The sequence below is a fragment of the Mus pahari genome, chromosome 20, assembly GCF_900095145.1.
Source record: "Mus pahari chromosome 20, PAHARI_EIJ_v1.1, whole genome shotgun sequence".
Lineage (NCBI taxonomy): Eukaryota > Metazoa > Chordata > Mammalia > Rodentia > Muridae > Mus > Mus pahari.
This window is the reverse complement of record NC_034609.1, coordinates 30,387,646-30,400,148: the sequence shown is the minus strand read 5'-3', so window position 1 is coordinate 30,400,148 and position 12,503 is coordinate 30,387,646. Positions and strand designations below refer to the sequence as shown.

The window sequence follows — 12,503 nt, the reverse complement described above, 5'->3', positions numbered from 1 at the left end:
AAATTCCCTTCAACCCTTCAACACGTCCAGGCATTACTTAATTCCTCACTGGCCAAAAATGTCATGTATTGAGATAAACATACACACACACACACACAGAGAGAGAGAGAGAGAGAGAGAGAGAGTTGATTCCTAAGAATTTAAATATGTAGCTCCTGTTAATTTATACCACTTTAACATTACTTGATCTTGAAGTTTGAAGCATCGGGTTTTGTGTGTGTGTGTGTGGTTTTGTGTACCACCACCCAAGCTCAGGCTTTGTGAGGAGCACTGGAATTAAGCACAGTGGGACGTTCTAAGATGATGCCATAGTTTTTGATGTCAAGAGAGCTTTATTTCAGTGAGGGCATGGAAACCAATGCTTAAACCCAGTCTTCTGTAAGATGCTTCTACTCTCTAGGTAGGGAGGAATTAAGGTGACTACACCATCTTAGCTTGGAAGGCCAGGAGATGCTGTAGCTCTATTTGGTGGCTGAGGAGCTCCAGCTCTGAATGAGAGAAACTAGGAAAGCTACTAACAATTTTAAACTCTATTTTCATGAAAAGATTGATACCATGTCTCACACTGAGAATACATCTTGACTCTCGGTACTTGGAAGGCAGAGGCAGGTGGATCTCTATGCGTTCATGGCTACCCAGGCCACATACTGAGTTTTAGGCCAGCTAGGGCTACACAGTGAAAGCCTATCACAAAATAATAATAATAATAATAAATTTATGATGATGATGATGTTCAAAGCAGGAAACATGTAGTGCTCTCTATGGGGCACAGGTGATGGATCTATCCCTTCCCTCTCTCAGTACCAAGTACTTTCTCTGAGTAGCCATCACCCACTTTAATGAAACCAGACTATCATCCACTTGTTCTTTCTGTCTAGGACAAATGATAGCTTCGTGCTCAGTATTGAATAGACTTCTTTTTTTTTTTTTTTAAATAGACTTCTTATAGACTCTGGTTTACTGCACTGAGAAAAACTCAGAATGATTCCTGAATGCACATTTACACCAACAGCTGACTCTTGTGAGACAGGGTTTCTCTGTGTAGCCCTGGCTGTCCTGGAACTCACTCTGTAGACCAGGCTGGCCTCGAACTCAGAAATCCACCTGCCTCTGCCTCCCAAGTGCTGGGAATAAAGGGGTGCGCCACCATGCCCGACCTAACAGCTGACTCTTTAACAACCAAGTAAACTCTGGATGTGCTTGTAGTTGTGGCTGCTATCTCTTAAGACATCCCAAACGTACACTTCCCAGTTGTTCTCCTCCCACTCCCTACATCTGGGACGTGGGGAAGATTCTGCAGCTCCAGGGCAAAGCCATGCTCATTTCTGAGTCAGTCAGGTCTTTTTTTTTTTTTTTTTTTTTTGGTTTTCGAGACAGGGTTTCTCTGTGTAGCCTTGGCTAACTTTGTAGACCAGGCTGGCCTCAAACTCAGAAATCCGCCTGTCTCTGCCTCCCAAGTGCTGGGAGCCATGCTCATTTCTATGTGCTCCTTTGCTGCAAGGACATTTTGGCTGAGTTGAGCGGTTTATCCACTGTACCACATTCTGGTTTAAATGATTTTATCACTTACTCAAAAGGCTACTGCAATTTCAGAGGTTTTTAGTCACAGTCAATAATAAAAAGCAAACCAAAGCCACCCAAGCCCCTTATTATCTTCATGACTAAGCAAGCATTCAGTAATTTAAAAAGCACACACACACACACACACACACACACACACACCACGAGTAACTGAAACAATTTATCCAGTAAGTTGGGGAAAACCATTGTCTACACCAGCTTCTCCAGTGCTATCTTAGGCATTAAAGGCAGCAACATTCACTTTACTCTTCATGGACTCAGAGTATTTTTTGCTTTTGTCTTACCTTGTGGCAACAAGCGGGTAGCTATGACACGGTGATGCCCAAGCATCTCTTGTCCAAGGCATACAGTCATAAAGTAGCAAATCCTTCTCAGTCACAGCCATGAGAACAGGCCTCCACTGCTGTCTTCCACCATCCAGTTTTGCCTGTTACAGAGGTGAGATACAGAATCAGAGCTAACTATAACAACAATAAGTTTCTTGCAGAAGTGACCTGGGCGCTGGCCTAACACTGGGGGCCTTTGCTTCTCCCCGCCCCCAACCGACGTGAGATATAAGATCATCCCTATGAGGTTTCTTCCACAAGTCAGGAGGCATGAAGTGGTGTTTGAAAAGCTCACTCCAGCCGGGCGGTGGTGGCACACGCCTTTAATCCCAGCACTTGGGAGGTAGAGGCAGGTGGATTTCTGAGTTCGAGGCCAGCCTGGTCTACAAAGTGAGTTCCAGGACAGCCAGGGCTATACAGAGAAACCCTGTCTCAAAAAAAAAAAAAAAAAAAAAAAAAAAAAAAAAAAAAAAAAAAAAAAAAAAAAAAAAAAAAAAGTGGTAAAAAAAATAAAAGTCAGATGATCCACATAAAAAAAAAAAAAAAATAGAGTTATATAGTGAGACATTGCCTCAAGAAACAAAAAGATCCAACTTAGAGTTAAAAAACCACATTGTATATTGTCAGCTAACACACAAAATGTATATTAATATTTTAAATATCTTAGAAGACATTCCAAAATAACACAGTCTGTATGTCATAGAAAATTATAATCTATTTCTTTTAAATGTTGACCATGATCAATGAGATGGTTCATCACTTAAATAGTGCTCGTTATATAAACCTGATTTTGACCCTTGGAGCCCATAGTAGACCAAAAAAACTGACTCGCAAAACTTTTCCTCTGACCTCTCCACGCCTTCATGGGGCTCACACACACATCAAACACACATACAATAATAAGTAAAGGACGGCCATGATGGAGATTGTCTTTCCCACATTCTGATTTGAACATGGCACCTCATTCTAGGCAATAGCTACACTGTTGAACTATATCCCCAGAGCTACACTGTGTTCTAGAAAACACAAAAGCAAGAGTTCTCCACTGTATTTAAGAAGTACAGGCTTTGGCTTCCAATAGACACATGTTTATCTGCATAAAACTCCGTTATCTAGGAAGACAGCCACCTACTAATTCACGCATCAAGGACCCAGGGTCAAGACAGAAAAGACTGTTCTAGAAAATCAAGAAAAGCCGTCATCATCAAAAGCCTCACCCTCAGATTCCTCCAGGAGAACTCAAGTTGGTGAACCACTTGCCTCTTGAAAGCTGTCAATTTTGTTGTTGTTTTTTACTTTCTTTAAGACTTTTGAAGGGGACTGGAGAGATGGTCTAGTGGTTACGAGCACTGGCCACGCTTCTAGAGGCCCTGAGTTTTATTGTGGCAGCTCACAACTGTCTTGTAACTCCAGTTCCACAGGATTAAAAATTGTCCTCCTTCTAACCTTTGTTGGCACTAGTTATTCAGGTGGTACAAAGACATGCATGTAGGCAAAAACATCATAACACTTTTTTTAAAAAAACTAAATTACTGCAAGTAATTTAGTTGTGGCAGAATATTTTAAACACACACCTCAAATCTGAAAAAGCCTAAACCATTTGATTCTGAGTTGTAACTTTGGTTTGGTTTTGTTTGAGTCAGGGTAGGGTCTCTCTATGTAGCCCTGGAACTCACCAGGTAGGCTAGGCGGGCCTCAGCCTCTCATGAACCACATCACCTCACATGTACTAAAAACATTTAACTCAGGGCCTCTGATTCTTCTGAGATAGGGTCTCACTTTGTAGTTCTGGCTGGCCTTGAGTTCACAGAGATCTCCCTATTTCTGCCTTCTGAGTGCTGGGATTAAAGGCATGTACCACCATACACCTCTGGGTTTCTTTTCTCTTAGCCAAAGCTGATTCCAAAGGAGAGATGAAGTCTAGCCGGTGAGAAGACCAATGCACTCTAGTTTTCTAAGATCCTCATCTCTGACTAGCTGCAGGCTGGTATAAGAATACCAGTTATTAGGCTTACTGGGCCATGTCTATAAGCTCAGCCAGCAGTTGAAAAGTGATGGCAGGAGGATTACATCAGCTATTCAAGGTCATTTTGGGCTACTCAGAAAGTTCAAGACCTAGAGCTATAGAAATCCTTCCTCTACAAAACAAACAGTGAGGGCCTGGAAGATGGCTCAGCAGGAAGAGGTGCCTGTTTCAGCCCTACAGTTCAATCTCCAAGACCCACAAAGGTAGATTCCCTTAAGATGGCCCCTGTCTTTCAAAAAGGAGATTCTTACTTTCTGGATCATAAAGCTTCTAAAGCAATTTCTAGATTTCCAGTACTAACCCTGTGACCCAAGACTGTTTATGGATAATATTCATATCCCAATAGGGAAGACAACACCAATTTATCTTCCCAAAGAGTTAAAATGACAATGATAGGATTAATTTCCTCTACCTATGGTCTAAAGTAGCCCAGACTGGCCTCACACTTAGCTATGTAGTTGAGGATGACTTTGAATTTGTAATCCCAATTCTACCTCCAGGGTTATAGACAGCCATCATCATGCTAAGTTTTCATAATGTTGGAGTTCAAACCCAAAGCTAAGCAAACACTCCACCAACTGAGTACATCCTGACTCCAATAATCTTACTTTTAAACATGAAAATTTCCACCAAATTATAGGAGAAAATTTGAAGGCTATATCAGATTATATACATTAATTGTGTTTTTTCCCAAAGAAGATACTTTAGGCCCTTAATATCAGTAAGTAATTTCAATTTCCAGAGAGAGAAGGAGAAGGGAGTTAGGGAGAAGACATTTTGTTTCATTTACAGTCTGTTACAAGTGTTGGTTCTTGGGGCTGCAGAGATGGTGCAGTGGTTAGAGCGCCCAGTGCAATGCAAAAGGCCTGTGTTTAGTTCCTAGTGTCCACATGGCAACTCGGTCTGTATAATTCCAGTTTCGGGGGATTTAACATATTTAACATATTCTTCTGACCTCCTTAGGCACCAGGCACACATATATACATGCAAAATACTCACATATTTTTTTAAAAAAAGCATTGGAAGTGTTGCTTTTTTGGCAATTTTAGATTTTTTTATCTTTTTAGAGGCAGGGTCTCTTGGAGCCAGCTTGTCCTCAAACTCCCTAAGTAGCAAAGGTCTTTTTCTTTTTGTTTTTTTGTTTTTGTTTTTTTACTTGAGACAGGGTTTCTCTCCCCAGCTGTCTTGGAACTCACTTTGTAGACCAGGTTGGCCTCAAACTCAGAAATCCGCCTGCCTCTGCCTCCCAAGTGCTGGGATTAAAGGCATGCGCCACCAAGCCCGGCTAAAAAGGTCTTAAATGTCCTAATTTTCCTGTCTATACATCTCCTGATATGTATAAAGTATCTGTATGGGTTTACAGATATGCCCAGATTATACAATGCTGGGGGTGAGACCCCAGAAGCTCACATGAGGGAAGAGAGGAATGTCTTCAAGTTGTCCTCTGACCGCCATGACATGCATACTGTGTAGGTATGACACGCATACCCACACAATAAATAGAGTTTTTGAAAAGTTCAGAAGTTTAAAAGGGAAAAGAAAAAAGCCGGGTAAGGTGGCGCATGCCTTTAGTCCCAGCACCTGGGAGGTAGGCGATCTCTGTGAGTTCAATGCCAGCCTGGTCTACAAAGTAAGTCCAGGACAGCCAGGACTACTTACTCTGAGAAATCCTGTCTTGAAAAGTCAAACAAAACAAAACAAAAAAAGAAAGAGAGAGACAGAGACAGAGAGACAGAGACAGAGAGAGAGAGAGAGAGAGAGAGAGAGAGAGAGAGAGAGAGAGAGAGAGAGAGAGAGAGAGAGAGAGAGAGAGAGAGAGGAAGAAGAAGGAGGAAGAGGACTGCCAGCATCTAAAGTCGCACCAGGATTTAGAGACAAAACACCAGGGGTAGCACTTGACCACTCTCTGAACCCTGAGCTCAGGTTCTGAACCCCTGCCCAGTCTGACTGTGAGGGATTTACTTGCATGTTATATGTGCACTTCCCAGCTGACAGTGAGGGATGTATTTGCATGTTATATGTGCACTTCCCAGCTGACAGTGACGGATGTACTTGCATGTTATATGTGCACTTCCCAGCTGACAGTGAGGGATGTACTTGCATGTTATATGTGCACTTCCCAGCTGACGGTGAGGGATGTAGTTGCATGTTATATGTGCACTTCCCAGCTGACAGTGAGGGATGTACTTGCATGTTATATGTGCACTTCCTAGCTGACAGTGAGGGATGTACTTGCATGTTATATGTTGCACTTCCCTCTATTGTCTGAACCTGGGCTCTAAGAGCTATGCTCTCCAGCACCCACTTAGGCTTTCCTGATGCTTTTCATTTTTCAGTTATGAACTAAACTGAATCTTGTTTAATGCCTTCTAAAATATTTTGTATATTTTTCCCTCTGGCATTGGAGATTAAACCTAGGGCCTTGTATGTATCAGACAAGTGCACTACTGTGGAGTTATATCTCCAACTTTATATTGTATATATTTTAAGTTCTTCTAGTGCAGGAATATAAATAAGAGACTGTTGCCCCTAAGAACACTGCCAGTACTCTATAGAAAGAGTAGAGAACTATGACCTCTGGATCAAACCTACCCTTCAACACGTTTTTCTAAATTTTACTAAAATTTACTCCCATGATGTCTGAGACTGGATGCTACTCCCATGATGTCTGAGACTGGATGCTACCCCCATGATGTCTGAGACTGGATGCTACCCCCATGATGTCTGAGACTGGATGCTACTCCCATGATGTCTGAGACTGGATGCTTGCTATTACAGCAGGGCCAACGTATGCTGCTATGCTCTATTAACACGGACCCAGACTTCCATTTAAAGATTTATTTATTCCGTGTGTGTGTGTGTGTGTGTGTGTGTGTGTGTGTGTGTGTAGATGGCACATGGAGCCCAGGAAAGGGAGTTAAAATTTCTTGGAACAGGAGTTACAGGGTTTTGTACAATGCTCAGCTTGTTATGTGCGTGCTGGTATCTGAATCTGGTCTTCATGATTGTACAGAAAACATTCTTAACAACTGAGACTCCTCCAGTCCCTTAACCCTAATCCTAAATCACAAAGACATCCCATGCTGCTTAGAAGGAGAAATGGTAACAAGAAACTTCTTTTCATTATAGTTCGATGATATATCAAGGTTAATTCTGCTGCTAGGGATGATGACTAGAAACCAGTAGTTAAATAATAGAAAGGAAGTGAGTGGGGAAAACAAAAGATAAACAGAAGCACTGCCATGTGAATATCCAGGAACCGAGTGATACATAATCTGTATGTTTATCTGTAGACAGGCATAGTGGCACATGCCTTTAATCCCAGCACTGGAGAAGCAGACAGGCAGTTCTCTGTGAGTTCAAGGCCAGCCCTGTCTCAAACACACACACACACACACACACACACACACACACACACACACACACACACATACCACGAGGAATAGAGAGAGGGAAAGAGAGAGGGAGAGAGGGAGGGAGATTATGTAGATAGGCATATCTAGAAATAGTATAGAATAGTGCAGCTATATGCCATACAGGAGTACTTTAACTCTGAGTGGGGATAAGTAACCTTGGGCTGCCTCCCACCTACCTGCTCTGCCAGCCAGGCAATATGCTTCACTTCCTTGCTGCCTCCTGCTGTACTGGTTGCACCAAGCATGGCATTGAGCTCAGCCAGTACCTGTGGGAGGAGAGCCATTATGTTGGTGTGGATAGCTACGAACCAGGAGTGTGCTGTGGCCGTATCCTTGCAGCGTAAGATCAAGGTGTTCCTGCTGTCAGGAGAATGTAGCTCTATCAATCTGTATGGGGAGAGAGAAGAGAACAATGAGCTAGGCTTGAAGTCATCACATTAACCACAGTTAACATTCTAACTGCAAACCTAGTCTAATATGGTTTTTCTGATAGAGACATTTTAATTCCCCAAAGTCCAATCTCAGAGAAAACCACAAACAAATCCCAGCAACCACATGGTGGCTCATAACCATCCCTAACAAGATCTGACGCCCTCTTCTGGAGTGTCTGAAGACAGCTACAGTGTACTTACATATAAATAAATAAATCTTTAAAAAAAGAGAGAACTGATATTTTAAAAATAATAGGAACACCGGGCACACTCCTTTAATCCTAGCACTTGGGAGGCAGAGGCCAGCCTGGTCTACAGAGTGAATTTCAGGATAGCCAGGGTTACACAGAGAAATGCTGTCTTGAAAAGCCAATAAATACACATATGTAAATAAGTAAACAAACAAATAAATAATTAGGATCTGGAGAGATTGCTCACTGGTTAAAGAGCACTTGTTGCTCTTCCAAGTGGTTTGAATATCAGCACCCAATGAGGTGGTTCAAACAACAACAACAACAACAACTGCCTATAACTTCAGCTTCAGGAGATCCGATGTCTCTGTGGTTACCTACATTTATGTCGACAGACACATAGAGAAACACATATATAAATTTTTTAATTAGGTAATTCTGGCCTGACAATGCATTATTATTTGAAATAATGGGATAATAGCAGAAGAATATTACTTTTTATGAGTATTATTCTTTATGAATATTTGTGATGTTATTTATTTATTTATTTTCAGAGACAGGGTCTCACTGTGCAGTCCTGGCTGGTCTGAAACTTGCTGTGTAGACCTAGCTGGTCTCACTCACGGAGATGCCCCTTTTTCTGCCCCCTCAGTACTGGAATTAAAGACATGTACACTACTATTATTACACTTGGTTTCAGCCAATGATAGATCAACAGTTCCAAGGGTGGCCTCCAGGGCTAACATGCATTTAAGCATCCCTATTCTTCTAGTTCCTCGGTGGGACTGGGGACTCAAGCTCAGGTCATTAGGGTTATACATCAAGTATTTTACAAGCCCAGACAGCTTGCTAGTTTATTTTTATTTATTTTGGTTTTTACATTTTCATCTTGTATTAAAAATTGGGGTGGGGTTGTTGTTTAATTAATTACAGAGTGTGTATGTGTGTGTGTGTGTGTGTGTGTGTGTGTGAGAGAGAGAGAGAGAGAGAGAGAGAGAGCGAGCGAGTGTGAGTGTGAGTGTGAGTGTGTCAGTATTGAGTATGGAGGAATCATTTTTCTCCTTCCACCGTATGAGCCCTAGGGATCAAACTGAGGTTGTCAGGCTTGGTGATAGGCAGCCCTACCCGCTGAGCCATCTAGCTGGCCCTAATTTGTATTTACTTAAGAGAAGATCTCACTACGTAGCCCTGCCTGGCCTGGGATTCATGACAATCCCCCTGAAAGCTGGTAGGACATATCTGGACCACAATGTCTAGCTCCAAGTATTTCAAGTTGTTATTTTATATGGCAAATATTTATTCTCATCAAATTCTGCTTAGTCTATCCTTTCTTCTAAGATTTATTTCATTTATATTTATATTTATGGTGTTTGTGGATACTCAGGGATACCAGAAGAGGGTATCAGATGCTCTGGAACTGAAGTTACAAGCATGTGCTGGGAACTGAAGTTGGGTCCTCTAAGAGAAGAACAATTACTCTCAAAACTTGAGCCACCTCTCTGGCTTCCAGTCTATCCTTCTTTAAATACATATTAACTGACCCTCTACTAAATGGCAGATACTATGCTAATGTTGTAGATACAGTGATATGAACATAAACAAAAAAAGAAAAAAAATCCAGTCTCTACCCTAATTGAGTCTACAGTCTAACAGGGAAGGCAGAAAATGAAGAATTGATAGAACACAGTTATAGGTCACAAAAGGTGTCATTGCTGCTAAAAGACATTTCTGTGGTAGTAGAAGCAACGTAGGACTACAGTAGAAGTCTTCACATGTTTGGGGACACTTACCAAGCTGATTCCCTGTGGTAAGATCGTTTATAAATCTAGTACCTCCCCTAAGGAAGCTTTGCAAAAACTAAACCTAGGGACGGTGAGACGGTGAAACGGCTTAGCAGGTGAGGGCATTGGCTGCTAAGCCCAAATGGCTGACTTTGGTCTGCAGAACCCACCTGGTGGAAAACAGACAGACGCCTGCAAGTTGCCGTCTTGACTTCTACACATATATTGTGGCATGTTTGAACTCACATAAGTTCATTTAAAAATTTAAAGAATAATTCAATAAGCTCAGAGAGCTCACTACAACAAAAATTGGGAAGCTGGAAAAGAGCCAAGGGATTTAGAAAAATGGTTTTTTAGTCAGTTTAATCATCCTGACACATAATAGGTTCATCTGCTAAGAAGGAACCCCAATTGAGAAAATACCTCCATAGGCAAGTATCTATGGGCATTTTCTTGGTAGACGATTGACATGGGAGGGTCCAGCCCACTCTGGGCACTGCTACATCCTAGGCAGGTGGTCTTGAGTTGCATAAGAAAGCAGGCTGAGGGCTGGAGAGATGGCTCAGTGGGTTAGAGCACCGACCGCTCTTCCGGAGGTCCAGAGTTCAAATCCCAGCAACCACATGGTGGCTCACAACCATCTGCAATGAAATTGGATGCCCTCTTCTGGAGTGTCTGAAGACAGCTACAGTGTACTTACATATAATAAATAAATAAATCTTNNAAAAAAAAAAAAAAGAAAGAAAGAAAGAAAGAAAGAAAGAAAGAAAGAAAGAAAACCAATCCATTTAAAAAAAAAAAAAAAAAAAGAAAGCAGGCTGAGCAAGCTTTAGGGAGCAAGCCAGTAAGCTGCATTCCTCCATGGTGTCTGCTTCAGTTCCTGCCCTGAGTGACCTCAGTGATGGAAAATGATCTGAAAGGTCTAAAACAGCATAGAGCCTTTCCTTCCCAAACTGTTTTGGTTTTGGTTTTTGCAATGGTGTTTTTATCACAACAATAGAATCCTGAACTAAAACAAGAGGGAAAGTCAAACCCCAGTCAGTCTACTTACAATCCCTAAATGTGCAGGGAACTGGTGGTAAGGTTGTCTCAGAAAGTGAGACTCAAAAGTATGCACTGCGAGAGGGGCAGGACTGTGAACTCTACGCCGGCCTCAGCGACTTAGTGAGTTACAACACCAAAACGGAAAACCTCAGTGAGTGTTTGACCCCAAGGTTCAATTCCCACCACTGTAAAAAACAAAAACAAAACAAAACAAAGCAAAATCCAAACAGACAAAAAGTCACCCCCAAACCATAAAGCACCTAGTCTGGTATGGTTGGAGCCTTACCTTGGGCAGCTAAGGCAACACTGCCAGAGATTTGAGGCTAGTCTGGGTTATACAGCAAACTGTAGGACAGCTTAGGATACAGTGTGAGACTGTCTCAAACAAACGGAATCCCCCACACTCAGTGGCCAGTGACTGCCGTGACCTCATCCTAGCAAAAAGAATCCAAGTCTCCTCATTCCCAGAGTTGCTGATCAGGAGAAGCAACTCTTACTTCAGACTGTACGTCTCTGGGCCGAGCATTCCTGGAAGGGCTTACTTATTTCCACCCCACTGCTCTGTTACTGAGGCCAGCCTAACATTCTTTAGACATATGCTAAAGTTCACTGGCAAGAAACAGGCAAGACTTTTCCCTCACTCCTCCTACTGACCTACTTAGCACTAAAGATAGAAATCAGTTCATCCTTCTCTGTGCACAAAATGATTACTTTCTGGAAAAAAAAAAAAAAGACAACAAAAATCCTTTACACCATATACAGCCCCAAGACAGTCTCTCGGGTTGGTTCTTTAGTGTGATTATAAATAATGGGAAGAGCGAACATAGATCTGCTATAACAGAAGCCTGTGCCTGACTGATCAGCGGTGGACACTATGCAGAGAGCTCAGATGATGAATGGGCAGGGGGTTGTTTGGAGACAGGGTCATCCACACTTACGGAAAAAAAAGAAAGAAAGAAATCTTGAGCTTCTTGGGAAGGGAGTGTGGGCAAGTTAATTAAAGAAACACTAAGAGGAGCTGGAGAGATGGCTCAGCAGTTAAGAGCACTGATTGTTCTTCCAAAGGACCTGGGTTCAATTCCCAGCAACCACATACCTTCTGTAACATCAAGATTTGATACCCTCACACAGACATACATGCAGAAAAAAAACACTAGTGCATAAAAAAATAAAAATACATTATAAAAAAGGAAATACTATTTTGTTTTCAAAACAGGGTGTCTGTGTAGCTGTGGCTGTCCTGGAACTCCCTCTGTAGACCAGGCTGGCCTCAAACTCAGAAATCAGCCTGCTTCTGCCTACTGAGTGCTGGGATTGGTATGCATGCGCCACCATGCCTCGTAAGAAATACTGACTTGTAAAAAAGAAAAAAAAATTTCAAATAGGTGAGTTATCTTTGGCCAGGCATTGGTAGTGCAAGCCTTTAATCCCAGCTCTTGGAAGGCAGAAGCAGGTGAGTTCTAGACCAGAATGCTCTCTATAGAGCTAGTTCTAAGACAGCCAAGGTTACACAGAGCAACCTGTTTCAAACGAAACAAAAAACAAACAAACAAAAAAGAAAACAATAAACTCACAAGCAGAACTGAGTCTAGGATCCAGAAGAGTCTGTTTTATAGAAGCCCTAACTGAAAAAAGCGACATAGTCATACTTTTTTCCCCCCCCTTGGTTTTTTTTTTTTTTTTTTTTTTTTTTTTGAGACAGGGTTT

The 12,503-nt window shown here is 41.9% G+C and overlaps 1 protein-coding gene across 2 annotated transcripts in view; it reads right to left on the bottom strand.

Annotated features, from left to right (window-relative positions):
* Positions 1-12,503, bottom strand: part of Sntb2 (syntrophin beta 2) — an 81,507-nt gene that overhangs the window by 15,978 nt on the left and 53,026 nt on the right. For both annotated transcript variants that reach the window (XM_021220173.1, XM_021220172.2), the window contains exons 3-4: positions 7,526-7,736; positions 1,866-2,008 (exon numbers count right to left, since the gene is read on the bottom strand). In XM_021220173.1, the coding sequence (XP_021075832.1) occupies positions 1,866-2,008; positions 7,526-7,736 (354 nt within the window). The remainder of the gene's footprint in view (positions 1-1,865; positions 2,009-7,525; positions 7,737-12,503) is intronic.